Source organism: Amphiura filiformis, chromosome 16 (genome assembly GCF_039555335.1).
Source record: "Amphiura filiformis chromosome 16, Afil_fr2py, whole genome shotgun sequence".
NCBI lineage: Eukaryota > Metazoa > Echinodermata > Ophiuroidea > Amphilepidida > Amphiuridae > Amphiura > Amphiura filiformis.
The window spans coordinates 57,490,427-57,510,551 of record NC_092643.1 but is presented as its reverse complement, the minus strand read 5'-3'; the positions used below and the strand labels follow the sequence as shown (position 1 = coordinate 57,510,551).

The 20,125-nt window shown below is 36.8% G+C and overlaps 2 protein-coding genes across 2 annotated transcripts; one reads left to right on the top strand and one right to left on the bottom strand.

The window, feature by feature from the left end:
* Positions 1–479: 479 nt before the first annotated feature.
* On the bottom strand, positions 480–2,429 carry LOC140172762 (uncharacterized). The gene has a single exon (XM_072195891.1). It carries the CDS (start codon positions 2,427–2,429, stop codon positions 480–482), a length of 1,950 nt encoding a protein of 649 aa, XP_072051992.1.
* A 7,762-nt stretch (positions 2,430–10,191) lies between these two features.
* LOC140172760 (extracellular serine proteinase-like) lies at positions 10,192–19,305 on the top strand. The gene is made up of 9 exons (XM_072195890.1): positions 10,192–10,342; positions 11,382–11,522; positions 12,884–13,022; positions 14,134–14,255; positions 15,259–15,394; positions 16,140–16,324; positions 17,056–17,221; positions 18,131–18,268; positions 19,094–19,305. The coding sequence occupies exons 1-9, from the start codon at positions 10,205–10,207 to the stop codon at positions 19,303–19,305; spliced, it is 1,377 nt and encodes a 458-aa protein (XP_072051991.1). The 5' UTR covers positions 10,192–10,204.
* Positions 19,306–20,125: the final 820 nt, after the last annotated feature.

The window sequence follows — 20,125 nt, the reverse complement described above, 5'->3', positions numbered from 1 at the left end:
TCCTGAGTCCTCCACCACGGTTGAGGGATGGTTGTTCTGCTCGCACCCAGATGGCTTCTTTCACTCCCCGTTCGTACCACCGTGCTTCGCGGTCGAGGACTTTGACGTCCTCTAGGTCCACCTCGTGTTTGCTGGCTTTAAGGTGAGTATAAACCGCTGATTCAGCCGGGCCCGAACTAGAGCGCTGATGTTGTTTTAGCCGTTTCTTAAGGGGTTGAGATGTTTCTCCAATATAAGTGTCAGTACAATTGAAACTCTCCGCGCACTGAATACCATATACAAGTCCACTCTGCCTGCCTTTGGGTTGCTTGTCCTTGGGGTGGACTAAGGCTTGGCGTATGGTATTGACTGGCTTAAAGTGAGTTGTGATATTATACTCTCTGAATATGCGCTTAAGTTTCTCTGATAAATCACCGTGGTAAGGAATTGTAGCACTTGCAGTTCTACCAGAATTACTGTTGGAATGTTTGGTGGGCTCTTTACCGTCTTTTTCCACCTGAGTTCAGGGCTTTATCAATTGCCCAGTTCTTGAAGCCACAATGGTGGAGAGCTTTACGCAGGTGATCTTGTTCCGCTTTCTTTTCGGATTCCTTGGTGACAATGGTCTCCGCTCTATGGAAAAGAGTCTTTACCACACCGAGTTTCTGGATTAGCGGATGGTTTGAGTCGAACTGCAAATACTGGTCAGTATGAGTCTGTTTTCGATAAACAGATACTGACAGGGAAAGGTCTTCCTCTACGTGAACGAGACAATCAAGAAAGGCGAGCTTGTTGTCTGATAAGCCTTCTTGGGTGAACTTGATATTGGGGTCAACTTGGTTTATGTGGTTGAAAAACCGATCTAGTTCACAGGCTTTAATTAACACCCAGGTATCATCGACATAACGATACCACTTGGATGGACCGATACCGTTAAACGTCGACAATGCTACGCGTTCAAAGTTCTCCATATAAAGGTTGGAAATGATCGGAGAAATTGGTGAACCCATACTGCAACCATGCGATTGTTTGTAAAATTGACCGCCATAGCTGAAATAGGTGTTATCCAGGCATAATTGAAGCAAATCACACAACTGATCCGGAGACAAGTCAGTACGTTCGTGCAAACTTGTATCTTGTCTCAACACTTCACGTATCGCTTTCACCGCATCAACCGGGGGGATACTGGTGAAGAGTGCCGTAACATCAAATGATGTGATTGTCTCGTCGGGTTCCAGCGATAAGTCACTAATCTTATCAGCGAAGTCTTTGGAATTAAGAATATGGTGCTCAGATTTACCGACTAACGGCCCTAGGATCTTTGCTAAAAACTTTGCGATGTCGTAAGTAACAGCACCGATGCTGCTCACAATGGGCCGTAAAGGAACATTAGCTTTGTGAACCTTAGGAAGACCATAGAATGTTGGGATGGTTTCCGCTGTGGGGTTTAATTGAAGTTTAAGCTTCACATCAATTGCACCGTCCTCATGTAATTCTTTAAGTTTCGCAGTAACTTTGCTCTTACAAGGGCCAGTAGGGTCTCTCTTTAAAGGAGTATAGGTCTTAGTATCCTCCAAGAGTGTCTTTACTTTCTGATCATAGTCTTTTGAATTCAGAACCACTGTACATCTACCCTTGTCAGCTGGGAGGATAGTAATTGAATCGTCTTTCTTGAGACTATCAAGGGCTAAATACTCACTCTTAGTGAGGTTAGATTTCGGCGGTTTTGCACTTAAAATGCTCGCATTCACCCGCTGTCTCAGTTCCTCCGCTCTAGAATATTCCAATTTGGAACTCCTAATCGCCGACTCAGTCGATGTTATGATCTCAGTAACTTGACGACCTTCAATTCGCTTCGATGATACAGCGTAATTCAGTCCTTTCTCTAACAAACTGCGTTCACTATCAGAAATACTGCGATCCGATAGGTTCTTAACCCATCTTTCCTTGACATTTGGACCGGAATTATTGTCCTTACACCTCCAATTCGTGTCCTTATCGGCACGCGAAGCAGCCGAAGCTTTCGACTCAAGCCTGTCGAATTTGGCAACCTGGCGAGTCTTGGTTATATCGTGTTGGGCTAACTGCGCATGCTCCGTGAACTCGATGACTCGATTGTAAATTTCCCGGGGTAATTGATCGTTTAAATCACGAGAAATCGCCTCTTTCTTTTTGTTCAAATTATTGATGGTAAAGTTAATTTGTCTTACTCGTTCGTTGAGTAATTTCCGTTCCGTACCGCGAATGATTTTATCTGCACGGGGACCTTTTATATTGGAACTCAGTCTCACACTGCGGGGTGTTAACTCCGATTGTAAACAACGGAGTGTGAACCGTAGGTGATTGCGAAAACTCGCTATCTTCCTCGCCGTTTTCTCAAGGTTTCTAGTCAATATAAGGCAATCCTTGCCATAATCCTTTCGTAACAAATTGTGAATACTCTCAATCATCTGGGAATCATACAATGAGGGAATAAGTTCAATCTATTCAACCAGATTCACGTACCTTGGAGCAACCAACGTTGCGGCCAGTACCACTGACCTTCAGCTGGGTTGTGATGTTAAACACCTTGAGAACCGATGACGTCACCCTGTGACGTCATTTGGCGAGGTAGAGTTCACTTATATTGGAGAAACATCTCAACCCCTTAAGAAACGGCTAAAACAACATCAGCGCTCTAGTTCGGGCCCGGCTGAATCAGCGGTTTATACTCACCTTAAAGCCAGCAAACACGAGGTGGACCTAGAGGACGTCAAAGTCCTCGACCGCGAAGCACGGTGGTACGAACGGGGAGTGAAAGAAGCCATCTGGGTGCGAGCAGAACAACCATCCCTCAACCGTGGTGGAGGACTCAGGAACAACCTCTCACACGCCTGGGACAGAACCATCAGAACTCTACCTCGCCAAATGACGTCACAGGGTGACGTCATCGGTTCTCAAGGTGTTTAACATCACAACCCAGCTGAAGGTCAGTGGTACTGGCCGCAACGTTGGTTGCTCCAAGGTACGTGAATCTGGTTGAATAGATTGAACTTATTCCCTCATTTCATAATGATTGCATATTATCATTTTAGAAGAAAAAAGAAAAATCTAAAAATTTAAAAAGATCGTACATTAAGGCATTAAGGGAAATGGTATGAACGTTTGGACAGTATTTATTGTGGGACATCAGAGCACCTCAGACCTATCGAATTGCATTCTGAATACGAAGCATGTCTTTCTGATATTAATTAATACAAATTTTATGACAAATTATAAACATTTGATTTTTGATATAACAGTCCTCGAAGTAAATTTTATAAATTTAATGATATATTCTTAAAGTGTATGTAACAGGGAGGAAAAGCCGACGGTCAATTGAAAATTTTGACCTTTCATATTGAAGATATGGATGTTTTCCCAAAAAGACCTAATTTTTTTTGGTGTTTTGGGAAAAAAATCCATATCTTCAATACCCTTAAGGAAAGGGTATGAACGTCTGGACAGTATTTATTGTGGGACATTAGAGCACATCAGACATATCGAATTGCATTCTGAATACGAAGAATGTCCTTCTGATATCAACTAAATTTAGATTTCTTGAAATTCGCAATGTAATACACATTTTATGGCAAATGATTAAAAATTGATATTTTTGATATTTAACAGTACTCGAAGTACACTTTATAAATCTGATGATTTATACTTAAAGTGTATGTAGGTGGGATGAAAAGCCGACGATCAATTGAAAATTTTGACCTTTCGTATTGAAGATATGAATTTTTTCCCAAAACACCAAAAAAATTAGGTCTTTTGGGGAAAAAATCCATATCTTCAATATGAAAGGTTAAAATTTTCAATTGATCGTCGGCTTTCCTCCCAGCTACATACACTTTAAGAATATGTCATTAGATTTATAAAATTTACTTCGAGGACTGCTATATCAAAATGTGAAAAATATCAAATTTTAATAATTTGTCATAAAATTTGTATTATATCGTGAATTTCAAAAATGAAAATTATTTGATATCAGAAAGACATTCTTCGTATTCAGAATGCAATTCGATATGTCTGATGTGCTCTCATGTCCTACAAAAATGCTGTGGGGCGAAACGCTCAAAACGCTCATTCCAGTTCCCTTAATCCATTTTAACTTATCCATCATTATCATCTGTTGGTGTTCTAATGCCAGGTAACATAATTCTTGCAAGTCTGTTCTGAACGATTTGGAAAGAGTTTCCCAGAACAATTTGACCATGCAGGGCTGCAGTAGTCAAAATGAGGTAATGCGAGAGCATTTGCCAGCATGGATTGACACCACATCTTTTAGATACATTTTTAGAAACATAGTTAATTATGGTTAGACCATGTTAAGTTTGAATCAAATATAACACCAATTATTATTTAAATTGGTCTACTTTTTTAATGGTTTGATCACCGTATTATTATTAAATTAAAAAAAAAACATGCCATGTACCAAATATTTTCAAGATTAGTTTGAAGCTGGGATGAATTTTCTGACGAACAAAGAAGGGTAGTATCATCAGCATACATGACAGTTTTACATGATACACTTTGTGGTAAAGTATTTACAAAAATTATGAAGAGAAGTGGTCCTAATATAGACCCTTGAGGTATACCTTTGTTAACAGGTTTAAAATCAGAAAGAACTGAGTTAATATTTACACATTGATTTCTATTACTCAGGTAAGATGTGAATCGTTCAAGTTCAAACCCGTTAACACCATACATACTAAGTCTATTTAAAAGTAGATTATGATTTACAGTGTCAAATGCTTTCTTTAAGTCAAGAAAAATAGCACCTATGGCACGACGATTTTCAAAATATAAGCTTGAACATCAAGAAAACATGGTGGCACAAGAATGATACGGACGAAAACCAGATTGACTTTGGGAAAGAATGCCTTTGGTACTGAGATAATCATAAAGTTGATTATGAATTGCACATTCAATAAATATAATTTTTGAAATAATAGGTAGAACTGATATGGGGCGATGCATGAGTGGGGATTCCCTAAAATGTCTCATGAAATAGATTTTAATCGTAAACAATAATAAATAATCAAATTAAATTACTCATCACACTACCAAATACATAATTAATGTGATGTTATCTACTAAAGATAGCTACTGATGTAATGCTATACTAATTAATGTGATGCTATTTATTGGAGATAGCAATTATAATGTCATATTGTACAAATGACCCATTGTTTTATAAACCCCAGCAAGTATGACCCATTTATAAATCATAATAATCTAGAAATATTTAAAAATGCTAATTTTGGTCTTTTACGATGCATATACATACTGCTAGTAACCAACAGAAGCCAAGCATCGATCCATTTGCACAGTGAAATTGACAAAAACCGATCTATCCCTATATTAAGATAATAAACAAATAAGCCATGTAAAATATCGACCCATATCGGCTGCACATTATGCACGTACCTACCATTTTCTATACCCACCCCTCCCCCTCTGGACAACATTATGGAGTGGTTTGAATACCAGAAGACCGTTTTATATACATAAAGATGGCGCTATCTTGAATTTAACCTGTAATCCCCAAGGCGTTAATTTTGAACCAGACCTTAAACATGAAACATGTATTTAGTTAGTATTAGCTCATTATATTCGTCATAATAAAGGGTCTGCCATATGTGACTACTCATATTGCATGCAATTGTAAAAGAGGGCTGAAACAACAACACTTTTGTACGTAACTCATTCACAACTTATGCAAAACATCAAAGTGTTATTTTTCAATAATATATATTGATTTAGATAATGAAAGTTGATTTTTTGGTGCTTCCACCAACAATGCCTAGTCTACTCTTAAGGCTACATGTTTGGACATAATTTGACTCTTCTTTTATGCAAATAGCCTCATTCAAAATTATTATTGTCTGAAAATCAATATTGTAGGAAGAAAATTCACAGCGCATCTTAAGGGATGGGGTATGAACGTTTGGACAGTATTTATTGTGGGACATTAGAGCACATCAGACATATCGAATTGCATTCTGAATACGAAGAATGTCCTTCTGATATCAAATAATTTTGATTTTTGAAATTCGCAATTTAATACACATTTTATGGCAAATCATTAAAAATTGATATTTTTGATATTTAACAGTACTCGAAGTAAACTTTATAAATCTGATGATTTATACTTAAAGTGTATGTAGGTGGGGTGAAAAGCCGACTATCAATTGAAAATTTTGACCTTTCGTATTGAATATATGGATTTTTTTCCAAAAACACACACAAAATTAGGTCTTTTTGGGAAAAAAATCCATATCTTCAATATGAAAGGTCAAAATTTTCAATTGACCGTCGGCTTTTTCTCCCAGCTACATACACTTTAAGAATATATCATTAGATTTATATAATTTACATCGAGGACTGTTATATATCAAAAATTTGTCATAAAATTTGTATTATATTGTGATTTTCAAAAATGAAAATTATTTGATATCAGAAAGACATGCTTCGTATTCAGAATGCAATTCGATAGGTCTGAGGTGCTCTCATGTTCCACAAAAAAATACTGTCGAAACGCAATAAACGCTCATTCTAGATCACTTAAAGCTAAGGATTCTTATATAGAATTGCAGATTCATACGTAGTGGTAATAACAATGAAAATTATTAATTTAAACTTCAACACTACTTGTTTATTTCGCTTACCGGGAGCGCTTTCGAGTAACTTCCTCGTCATCAGCCGATGTTGTTAGCTCTGATGTTTCCTTGGAAGAAAACATCAGAGCTAACAACATCGGCTGATGACGAGGAAGTTCCTCGAAAGCGCTCCTGGTAAGCGAAATAAACAAGTAATGTTGAAGTTTAAATTAATAATTTTCTAAGGATTCTTATCTTAGTATCATTTTATCCTGAGCCAAAGGGAAACATTTGTTGCTAGTGTTTGAATTTTTTATTACATTCAAACACCATGTCTGTTTTAAATTCACTTCATTTTGGAAAGCTATAAGTATCAATGGATTTCGTTAAAATTTTGGATACGCGTTGCTAACCCATTAGATGAATAATGTTGATATGTAAAATGGGAATAAGTGGGTCCTGATATCTTTTATGACTTCATGAACTTGATGATTTTTAGTTCACACCTAAAATGAATTAGTTAAAATGCTTCTATTTTCATTATACACTCATAGAAATGACTTGTTTGCCTTGTTGGCGCAATTCAAAAGGAGTAAGTTTGGACAACTCAAAAATAGTGTAAAAGTTGCCAAAACAAAATTCATTTTAGTTATCCGAACTTAAAAAATGCTGAAAAAGCTTTGTTGGCATTACTTAAAAAGTTGATGTAAGTCGTTGCGTCAACTTTTTAAGTAATGCCAACTTCTGAATTCAAGTTCAGGGAACTTAGAAAATAAAAAATAAACAAGGTTCAAAGAACCAATTAGTTGAGTTATTGTAACTCAACATGTAAGTTGATGTAACTCGTTCATATTAAGTTACTGGTACTTATTGTTTTGAGTTATTCCAATTTGGTACTTTGTTACTTAATTCACGTAATTGGTTCATTTTCTGCACAATTAGCAGTATTCAAATATTTATTTTTGTAATCAGTGCAAAATTTTGTATACTATAGCACACCTCTAGAAAATTATGCTAACCTAGTTTCATTTTCTGAGTTGTAACAACTCAATAAAGTAAGTGCAAATGAGTGCGACCAACATAATGATATCGAGTCAGCGTTACTCAAAATTGTACGCGTTGGCATTACTCGGAAAGTTGACGCAACGACTTACATCAACTTACTGAGTAATGCCAACGAACAATTTCTATGAGTGTATCAATACCTAATCACACTGTTCCGAATGAATGTCATGATTACAACTGTTGATTTCTTGGTTTTCAAATTCTTTATCAGTTTTAACTCTTTATCAGATTTATCAGTTTAAAAACTCTGCAGATTTGTTAGATGTTGGGGATGTTCTTTAGGAATATCATTATCATGATTGTGTTAGTGCTTGGCGGTAAATACCAGGGAAGTTAATACTGAGTATATGGGACCAATTACCATCCAGGGAATTTTGACTAAATTGAAAGACCAAGAAATACTGGGAAATACAAACAATTTCTAATTTACTTTAGCATAATTATAACACTGATAAAGCAGTAAAATCGATATTGGTATTTAGGAGAAATGTAATTTACCTGCTTTGGCTGAGTGGCATTTTCAAAAATATGTTGATATTATTTGATAAAGGAAGTACTAGTACTCTACTTAATGGTATTTCCCGCCCAAGCCGTGAAATGAATTTACTGGCATTTGTCAGTAAAAGGAAAATCCTGAATTGGGTTGACCTATCTCCCAAATATTAGAATCACGGTGTCCTTTGTTGTCAAGTCTTATATTAAAGTACATACATTTTGGTCCCAATGTTGCACAAAATAATAGAGAACCAGGTAAAATCACAGTATAATTTTTGTAAAAACATTTAAAGTGTAGATTGATTACTCTATTATTATCATAATTGATACTATGAGCTAATTTCAAGATAGCACGCTCAAAGACATTTCAAATGATGTTTTAAATCTATTAATTTTAGACAAATAGCTCATTCAAGATTTTTTGGTGCAGAAATAGCTCAATATAATTTAAAGAAATTAAACTTCCTATACTAAGGATGATAATTATAATGATAGATAAGTAGGACCGACTGTCTGATATTCATTCCTGCTCCGAATTATTTACAGAATAAACTGGCAAATATTATGGAAAAGATACATCACTTTTGGAATAGCAAGTTGATTTCAAGTGATTTTGTGGGCAAAATAATTTACTGGGTGGGCATTTTTGGGCAATGGAGTTGAATTTACTGGGGGCAAAATGATACTGGGCGGACAAATGCCCACCCAGTTTTCTGTTATTTACCTCCTTGGGCTATTATAGTTTCGAACGGGTGTCCGTACATTTCCGTCACTTCCAAAGTCGAGTGCCCCGGGGAAATAACACAAATCAAAGAATCTCTGTATAATTATGATGAGTTTGTTTCCAAAAGGCGCTAAATCCAATAGCTGCCTTGTGTCACGTTTTTCTGGTACATGTTAACATTTTCAAGTTAACGATTGGAATGGATATGTTTGTTTAAAACTATTTTCAACATCAGTTTGTCCCCAACAAATTTTCCAACGCAAAATTATAAAATGGCTGCCATTGTTGGGTTTAGCACATTTTAGAACAAAAACAATATATTTTTCTTTTATATTTATTATTTTCTTCTTCGCACGTGGGAGGTTAAAGAGATTTGCATTTTTTTTTAAAAAGATAACCAAAAATTGTTATAAATATTCTAATGATACAATTCTCAAGGTTACTGGTACTCTTATATCTTCAAATGAATTTTACACAAAGCAGCCTTTTTGGAACCAAACTCTTCATAGGCCTATATACCATTAATTATTATATTACATACGATTATGAAGCATTGAACCGTCGCAACTTTAAAAAAGGTCTCAAATCTAGCATAGACGTGACAAAGAATAAATCCACAAAGTATTTTTGACATCACATGAATACAGGATTTCCGCATAGTCTGGTATGGATGTCAGGTGAGATTTCACTTGAAAAAAGTCAAGTGTAAAAGTAGTTCGTTACGCTTCAGTCCATTTGCGATATAGTATTCACTATGTTAAATTATTCCAACTTGAACTTTAGAGCATACGTATAGTATAAAGTTGTTGCGTTGTATATTTTCTACAGTATATAAATATCGTAGAGATTAAAACAACATTGGATCGCATAACTCCACGGATATATTTATACACAGAGAAGTGTCGTGATTTCCTTATGGAAACAGTTTGAAGGTATGAATGATTTTTCACTTTTGTCCAAATATAATAGGGGTGTATGGGGTGTGTGTGTGAGGGGGAGGGGGTATGTGGTGGCTGTGCGGATGTGCTTGGGCCTCTCGGTCATTTGTTCTTAAACGTTTTAATAAGACATTTCATGATCCATAGCCTCATCCAGTCATGTTTATGTACAAAACAATTCTTGCAAATTCATTCGTTTAGCAAACATACCGTCAAATTTGTATTATGTTCTAGTTAACAGAAGGAAATTACAAACTTTTAACTCTAGCAGTATATAATGCAATACAGTTTTCAGATCGTTGTACTTAAGTAGTAGAACCCAGAAATATCAGTTCCGAAAAATAATATTTTTCTTAATAACAGGAGAGATAGAATTGAGAATGTCAATGATGAAAGGATACTCGCTATATGTGGGGTTGTTACTGTTTCTGATGATACACGAAATCTCGTGTAAAGCGCCTCTACGTAAAGTTTCTGTTGAGAAAAGAGTCCATGAACAGTACATCGTCGTGTTAAAGGTAAATACATACAATACATTTGTTGCGACAACGTTGTTAAAATTTACAGAAACTGTTTTCACTTAGTTCTAATTGCCCAAGTTTCTGTAACTGTTCATTTATTTCTGGTAAAAGGCTGTTATGGTATACATATTTGGTGACAGGATATGATGAAGATGAACATGCTGAATGTTTAATAAAAAAAAAAGAAGCCCAAAGCGCTTGAAGAGGAAAACTAAATTTTAAACGATCAATATTAGGCCTATTGTACAGTTTTTTAAAGCAATAAACATGTAACGTCTATTGCAGAACAATACATTGAAATACGTTTGCAATTATATAGTTCAAAGTTTAGACACAATACTATGGTAATTAATCCTGTTACCACACAACCTCTAAAAATGGGGGTCAAACTTGCCAAAAAACCCGTCAAAATTTCCTTTTTTTTTGGCGGGAAGGGCGCACCCCTGGATCCATCTTTGATTTGATTTGCAGTTGAAATTAAGTACTACAAGTCAGCCGCAGAGCGAGCGAAGGAGATCAGTATTACGCCACAGGTGCGCAGTTATCCCCATAAATGGATTTATATTAGTCTTCTTCGACATGCACGTGTCACGATTTGACCTTATTCGGAAGCGCTATAATATAGCTCCACCAATTTGACACCAAATCAAGCATCCGTTAGCCGTAAAATATGCTTTTCTAAATCGGGAAGGATACCTCATAAATTTACATCAGTGTTTGTTCCATCATATCTTCCTGTCAATGTGCTACACCAGTTGAAATCCATACGGAATAGATGACCTTGATATCCCATTCAGGGGGTGTAGATTTCAAATGGAGTCACCCATTCAGGTAATCCCATTTGAAATTCACGTGGAAGAATATAGGCTTATGTCTTATAGAGGGTGTCTGTATTTCAACTGGAATAGCGTCTTAGAAGAGTAATTGATTTTCCAAGAAATGGTAATCCATGTTGAATACGTTACAAACTAATGTCTGGAATTAAATGAAATAGTAGCTAATTATCAGATTCCCTCTTAAACCCCTAATCATTCAGGATGATGCAGATATGGATGACATTGGTGCGTCTTTCCAGGATAGCGTTAAATGGGGCACTCCGGAAGGAAATATTCTGCATCAATATCGACACACAATCAACGGGTTTTCTGCTCAATTATCCAAAGATTCAGTACAAAAGGTAAGATTAAGGCGCAGAGGAACTTGTAAATAAAAACCCCACCATAATACACACCCTATTCCTGCCCAATAGTGCCCATCATGCACGCACCTGGACCCGGCACCCCAGTCAACATATTTTTTTTTTTTTAAATACAAATGGACCCAGTACCATAAGGCATTTCTGAAGCAGGAAAGCAACATTAATCTTCGCACAATGCCCACCACAAATAGACCATTTTAACCTTTTTATATTTTAATACACCATGCATATTCGGATTTAAATTTAAATGTATTTCCGAAGATTTCAGAGTCTTTCGGCATCCCAGTCAGCAGGAGTCTAACACTCTTGAAGTGATAAGAAAAATAAAGGCGATGTGTATTGCAGAGGTCCTGCAAAACCTCAAAATGTCAATTTTTAAGGTCCTGCAAAACCTCAAAATGTCAATATTTTACTGACTTTGCGCATTGATCCTGCGATGCTGTTGGAAGCTGTTCTGGATAGCTGAACAATCGCCCAAGAGCCACAATCCACTACCAGGACTGTTACCTGCGAATCGTTACTCTGGGACCTAATGCAAACATCCAAGATGACAACACTAGCCCCCACAGAGCCAGGGTAGTCAACGACTACCTACAGAATATGGGAGTAGAGAGAATGGAATGCCATCAGCCCAGACCTTAACAGACCTGAACACTTGTGAGACCAGCTTTGTCATGCTATGGGAGCCAGAGTAGCCAATGTAAAGACATTGAATGATCTGCAACGAATCCTGGTTGAGGAATGGTATGCCATGCCACAGCAATGTGTGACCATGCTGGTGAGCAACATGAATAGGGGGTGCCTGTCTGTTGTGTCTGCGTATGGTTTTTCCACCCGCTATTGAGGTTAGGGACTTAGTGTTGTTTAAGCACAGAATAATGGTCAATTTTGTACATTATGTTTGAGACCCTACAATGTACTACATTGACAAGACGTGTACTCAGCCGTAAAAAAATGTGATTGTTTCAAGTGTGGTGTCATTGTAAAGGGGAATAATGTAGCTATACATTGATATGCAACACGATATAAACATGTCACAATTAATAATCTGAGATATAGGTGCTTGAAAAAAGCTTTCCAAACTTATGTTGAGGAGTTTAGATGTAATATCCAGCTGATCGGGACTCTGAAAACGCATACGTGATCAATAATTTTAACCAAGTATGAAGGTGCGCTACAACCACCAAGGTCAATGAGGTATTACAAGGTTAACATTTTCAAGGACAAAGGCCTGATCCTTTTATCTGAATAGTGTAGTTGGCATGTTTTTCTACAATGTGAATTGCGCTATGTGTCTAGTCTAAGTTCAACCCATTTACTAGTATACCTGTTTCATATAGCTCCTTGAATCTGATATCGTCGAGTACATCGAGGAAGATCAAATAGGTTACACACTGCAGGTCTCATCGCCGGTGCCGGGACTCAGCCGTGTAGATCAGAGGAATTTACCTGTTGATGAGCAACAATTAGATTACTTGGGTATGATATTTTGTTCAATGATACTTATACCAATGCAAACCGATTTATATGCTTGAATCTTTCAAAATTTGCTGAAAGTGCAAAAACAAAGATACAATAAGTCAAAGCCTGTTCAACATCTGGATACACAATAATTAAGTTAAACACACTGCATTGGGCCGCACACCTTTTGTGGTAATGAAGTAATGCAGAGAAAGAGTTAGGCATTATATTCGCCGTCGAAGTGACGTAATAATCGGATTAACTACCATAGCAATAGATGAATACAATTTTTGAATAGATCGCCCTGCACTACAAACAGGTAGTGCAGGGCGATCTATTCAAAAATTGTATTCATCTATTGCTATGGTAGTTAATCCGATTATTACGTCACTTCGACGGCGAATATATAGCCATTATATATCTAGATTCTACCTTCATGTAAGCATTATCACGAATTTTAAGATTTGAAAATTTCGTAATGACCTATCTCTATTATTTAATTGAATATGTGAATACAAAAGCCACCCAAGTCCATACTTTGGCCAAATTGAGTTAAGCATGGGAAAGTGTTGCTATACATAGTCCTGTCATATGTATGAAATAACAACTCAAATTCATCCTCTGTGTCTATTGAGCATGTGAAAATAGCATGTATGAAAGAATCAACCCAAGTCCATGATTTGAGTCTTGTAACACATTGATTGAAATCCAGTATGTATAAAAGTCCACTTGTAACACATTCATTGCTGGAGAGTGACTTTTGAAAAAAAAAAAAATGGGTTTAATCAAGGAAAGTGTGTGGTTTATATTACATGGCAGAATGCTTATCAACATTATACATAACTGTGTGCTTTATTTTGTATTATCTTACTAGTGGTAATCTCATTCCAACATTACTGTCTAAGTATATGATTCAAAAAACCACCCAAGTCCAGAATTTAAAATTAACCCCACGAAGTCCCTGAAATGCTAATCGTCATACCTAATACAGTTTAACCCACACATTTGCACGTACAACTTACCATATTGACCAGGTAATTAAAATGATACACATGTTTTTTTCTCAAAATCACTTCCCATGGACTTGGGTGGGTTTTGGATTCATGTATTCAATTGTCTTGTCATGTAGGTGACGGTTCTAACGTACACATTTATATCATTGACACTGGTGTACAGTATAGTCATACAGAATTTACTGGCCGTACTGGTGAGGGAGTAGATTTGATAGGTGATCCACCACAAGTTGGAGTAGTAAGTTATTATTTGTTAACACGTTAGATATGCTGAAATACTCATTCATGCCTGATGATGCCTCATATACGATCTAGCAAGACCGAACGCCTTTTTCCCATGTTCACTTAAGAATTGAATGCTCTATAATTCAAAACAAGCTAACCATTATAATTATTATTAAAAAACACAAATACAGATACTCATTGAGTATAGAGATCTTATTGTGATACAATGTATATTAATATCAGGCAGTCTTGCTCTTGTTGCTGACCGGTTTCGTTCATTCATTAATATGGTGTAATTATGTAATTATGTGTGATTATGTTATTCTGGCTCAAAATGGTGTAACTTTCACCATTGAGTCATTTCATCAGGAAACAGTCAGTTGTCAAAACTGTGGAATCTTAAAACCAGAGCTCAGCACGTCGAAGAACACCCAATAATAAATCGTTTTTTAGGGATAACAGCGCACTTTTGGAGTAATCCTGATCTTCCGCCACATCTCCCTTGCTTAGCGTCTGACATGCAGTACTTTCAACTGCAAATCAAATCAGAGGTGGAGCCAGGGGTGTGCCCCCCAAAAAAAAAAAAAAAAGAAAGAAAAAGGAAAGTAAATTTGACGTTTTTTGGCAAGTTTGACTCAATTTTTGCGGATTTTTGCCAAATTTGCCGTAGACGTAGTGGTGAACAGAATTAAATATAACCATTGCTACGTGTCTAAAAAGATCGTAAACGTGTTTTAATGTATTGCCCTGCACTAGATGTTACCGTAGCAACTGTTCCTCGGCATTGGGACATAGATTATCAAAGAACAGGAATAAAATCTGGATCGTAATTCTATAGAAATTCTTTATTTGATAATCTATGATTAGACACATACATGGGTGATACGTGCAGCCTTATAGTGCTGGGCGGGAAATTCAAACAGCCACGAGGTTTATGTAGATACATTGCTATAATTATGGTAATTAATCCCGTTATCACACTAATCACTATGGCAAAATCTGGTTTATTTTCACAGGATTGTTTTGGTCATGGTACCCACATTGCTGGAACAGCTGCTGGGTCTACCTACGGAGTTGCTAAGAACGCTACCATACATAGTGTACGCATTATCGGATGTGTTGATGGTTATACAAATGCTGTTTTTATCGCTGGTTTGTATAAAAATTATGTTCCTGGTAACAGCCCAAATAACTTTGTTCAATGTTGCAACTGAAAGAAATTTGGACAAGACATAATGTAGTAGGATACCGCTGATAATGATGTGGTTATTCATTTTAAGAGTCTATCTATTTCCTATTTGAAAACGTGACGTAAGGCTACCATCGCAAAAGATTAATACAATTGTTGACTATATCGCCATGCACTACAACGATCACGCGGCACCTATGCATTGAACCATATCATGCTAATCATTCGCACCTGTAAGATTAGCATCTTTGAAAAGAGCGGTATTGTATTCAATCTATGATTGCAGACATACACAGGTGATGAGTGCAGCGTGCTTGTAGTGCAGGGCTATATAGTCAAAAATTGTATTCATCTATTTCTATGGTAGTTAATCCGATTATGACGTCACTTCTACAGCAAATACTCAGCAAAAACAAAAACCGGAAGCATCGTTGTGCAATTCAAAAAACCTGGAAATGAGAACTCTGGATGTAAACCCTAGACAATTGTTATTTTTTGTTTTTGATATAATTATAAATCTTCTTTATATTAGAGGTATCATATATCTTTCATATTGGACTAATTTGATGCCTTTAACATGTTTAATGGATATGATGTTACAGATAAAGAGAGTTCCAGTACCATTATTGTCTCCATATATCAAAGTCATATCAATAGGCTACTTTCTTGTTGATCAATACAGGTTTTTTTTTCTCTCTTTCTCTTAAGCCATGGATTGGGTAGCTGCCAATGCCATCAGACCTGCTGTTGCTTCTATGTCAGTTGGATTATCTTTCTCCCAAGCTCAGAATGATGCTGTACAGAAGCTTATTAGTACTGGAATAACCGTTAGTACATCTGGTGGAAATGAAAATAAAGATGCTTGCGAACGATCACCAGCAAGTGCACCCGATGTAAGTATACAATATGTGAATAGCAATCCGGGATAGCAATTAAAGCCAAAATGTGTGATTTGCTTCACAGCGACGCCCTCAATTTTACTCGTATTTCTACTTTTTGCATAATTATAATGCCCAGTGGTATACTAAAATACCACGTAAAAGACTAAGCCTGAAGTGCTTTAATAGCAGTAAAATTTAACTTTTTATATTAAAACCAGGGAGACCCGGATTTATTCAGAGTTCAACGATCGAGTGCTTGCTAACATGTCCCATGGATGTCAGCTTATGTGTACACAAGTCGAACGCGATGCTCCGTGCAGTATTACATGGTAATACGATCGGCGCATTGTAGGTGCTGGAATGAAATCGCAATTTTCTTTGTAATACCTCATTTGTTTGGCTCGAAATTAAAAGGGGATAATGTGATCAGTGGAAACAAACATTTTTCTTCATGCAAATCACACATTATTGCTTTAATGGATTGTGAGTTAAAAGATTTCAAGACCATGAAGACGACCTTCATCAAATATGTCCATCAAATACATCTAAAAGCTATGGCGTACTATAGAAGCAAACAAGCATTTTACAAGTTAATTTTAATTACCAATACCACACACCTACCCCTCCACACACCCCACACATACATAGCTGGGCTTAACATATACCCCAGACTAACACATACACGCACCCACCATTCAACTAATCAAACTGGTTTCAATCTTTTAACATTGCAACCGATGAAGGCAATAACTGTTGGAGCTATAGACATGGAAGATAACAAATCACCGTTTTCTAACTTTGGAAGATGCATTGATATATTTGCACCCGGAAGCGATATACTCAGTGCAACACTTGACAATGCAACTGATACTTTAAGTGGAACATCAATGGCATGTCCTCATGTGTCAGGTAAGGCGGTAAAGGAAGTCCACAAAAGTTCGGAAATTTTTCTTAAAGCATCGATATCTCAGATTATTTGCCAAATGTTCATATCGTGTTGCATATCAGTAGATAGCTACTTCATTTCTCTTGACAATGACACCAATATTCAATCTGGTTGCATTGGCTACTCTGGCACACACAGTACGACCAAGTGTTCAATTGGGTTGAGGTTTGTGGCTGATGGCAGAATATTCCATTATCTCTATTCCCATATTTTGTAGGTAGTCGTTGACTACCCTGGTTCTGTGGGGGCGAGCGTCTTCATCTTGAAGGATTGCATTAGGCGGCCCAAATTGTGAAGATATGGGATTGCAACTTGCTGCACAAAATAATGTTCAATGTGGCACATTCGGTTGGAGACCCTACTACATTCACAAGATGGGTACTCAGGCGTTAAAAAGATGAGTGTTTCAAATGTGGTGTCATTCTTAAGGAATAAAGTAGCTATCCATTGATATGCAACACGATATGAGCATGTCACAAATAATGTGAGATATACATTCTTTAAAAAAACTTTCCAAATTTCATTGAGGAGTTTAATTATCAGGTCTTCTAAGCTATACGGTATTGAGCCGGGTTATAATGCCACAACAGATATACTTTATAACTTCACCTTGGAACATTGCAGTGTGTATAATTCGATCCTTTCTAATTTACCACTTTGTTGGGTTTTTCTTTTAAAACATTTCATTAAATATTTTACTTATTGATTTACCCACTACATTACATCTTTACACGCTGCCACATTATTTCAAGATAAATTTTAAGCTAACTTGAGGGTTATTCGAGAAAAAGTGTTTAGGTTGTAGAACTGTATAGTACCGCTTTTCATCTGCATAAATTGATACGACATGTCTCTATATTAAATTATTACAGGAGCTGCAGCTATTCTGTTAGGTATCAATGGTTCGCTTAAACCACGTGATGTAAAAGACCAACTTCTGCGAGGAGCAACTATGAACAAAGTGACAAACGCTCGCTTCCTATCTCCAAATCGCATACTATACATTGGAAGTAAGTTATAATCAGGCCCGTACGCAGGATTTTTTTTGGGGGTGCTGATTTTGAAAAAGTGGACTTTTTTCCAAGGGGGTGCGATTTTGAGAAAAGTGGACTTTCTTCCCCAAATTTGGACCTTTTTTGACTAAAAAAGCGTAAAAAACCTGATTTTTTTGCTCGTTACGCAAGCAAATTCTGAAATTTTTGGACTTTTTTTGTATACTTGTGCAAATTTGGGGAGGTGCGGTCGCCCCCCCCCTGCGTACGGGCCTGGTTATAATTTACTATTATAATCCAAAATATCGTCGATTGTTTCTTTATTTACTGCAACGAATAAATGCACGATTGATAGAAAAAAATGTGCAGAGGGTGCGGTTTGTGTAAGTGAGCTGTTTATGGGATGGTGTATGTGCGTTCGCGTATATCTGTTCAAGTGTTTTACAACAAGATCCGTAAAGGTGTTCATGATAGTTAAGTTAATCCCGAATCGGGAAAATCAATCATCACCAATAGTAGGGCTACACTTCCACTTAGATTTGATAAGTTAAAATGAGAGATTTGTCATTGGACTGGTTTGTTAGCCTATCATGATCATTCACAACATCAGCTGCAACATCGTCGGCAAAAACTTCCTGAAGTTCAGGCCTTTGTGCAGCTGCTTCTTGAAGAGCTTACAGTTGTGTCGTCTAGTGTCTGTATTGAGTGACTTAGTGAATAGATCCTCCGGTTGCAGAATACGTATCGTACTGTTCCCCCCGGACTGTTCCTGGTTCCTTAGAAGATGTGCAACGTAAAGTACATTGTTGACATAAGAATCTTTTCAATATACCAATTTTCCAGAGGATACTTGTATGGTTCGTTGTGGTTACCCTGTTGATGTCAACCGTAATTGCCAATGTGATTCACAATGTTCAGATCGTGGTGATTGCTGCACCGATTATCCATATCTCTGCTGGGAAAACGGTACGTCATATTCCCACCCTTTAAACAAAAGCCCTATATTTACCATGTGTGGTAATCTAATAAAGATCTATCAAAGGGGTATTTTCTGAATTCACCCGAAGTTGCAATACGGACAAATGTATGAAAACAGAAACACCAGCTGTTGATACAACAATATACGGTTTCGGTCAAATATTATCGAGTTAAAACAAATCCAACTATAATAATTATATCAAAAAATATTGTATTGTGTTTAGCTACGTTGAGATTTTGAGCATTTATGTTCTACGACTGGATGAATCATAATATACATCAACATTTATGTTTATTTATCGATTGAATGTATTATTTTATTTTGTAAATTTAATCTAATACGGAGTCTATACGGGAACTAAAATTTGCAATTCACTTTGCTACGTAAGTTGCGTCCGAAACCATCACACTGTCACAGCAGAGTTTTGAACAACAACTGCGACAAGAACACTGAAACTTTCTCAATCCCGAAGAATCATTTATCCTTGACAAGAAGGAGAGATGGTTCGCGAGAGGGGTCAGATAATCCATATGGGAGAGAAACAAGAAAGGGGACTCTGTTTCCAATTGTCCCACGTATGGGCCCCGAACCGGCATTGCAGATATTCCTCGCCGTCTGACGTCATATGCACACCACCATCAATCGGGTGACTGATGAAGTCCGATGGTTTCGGACGCAACGCAGTAGCAATGTGAGTCGCAAATTATATATAGTTCCAGTTTTAGATTTAATTTACAAAATATGTTTTAAAATGCTGGATGAATAATATAAACCAAGAAAATTATATCATTATTTATGAATATTTAGGCACCACATCCAATTTGGACCTATAGAACTATCGGTGCCCGGTTAGGTACCGATGAATCTTAACATCACTTACTGGAGATGCAATAAAT

What these genes read in the sequence shown, in the direction of transcription:
- LOC140172762 (XM_072195891.1), bottom strand. Translation starts at nt 2,429, where the DNA reads ATGATTGAGAGTATTCACAATTTGTTACGAAAGGATTATGGCAAGGAT.
- LOC140172760 (XM_072195890.1), top strand. Translation starts at nt 10,205, where the DNA reads ATGTCAATGATGAAAGGATACTCGCTATATGTGGGGTTGTTACTGTTT. An exon ending in AGTACATCGTCGTGTTAAAG is followed by an intron (nt 10,343 to 11,381) that starts GTAAATACATAC and finishes CTAATCATTCAG; the next exon opens with GATGATGCAGATATGGATGA. An exon ending in ATCCACCACAAGTTGGAGTA is followed by an intron (nt 14,256 to 15,258) that starts GTAAGTTATTAT and finishes TTATTTTCACAG; the next exon opens with GATTGTTTTGGTCATGGTAC.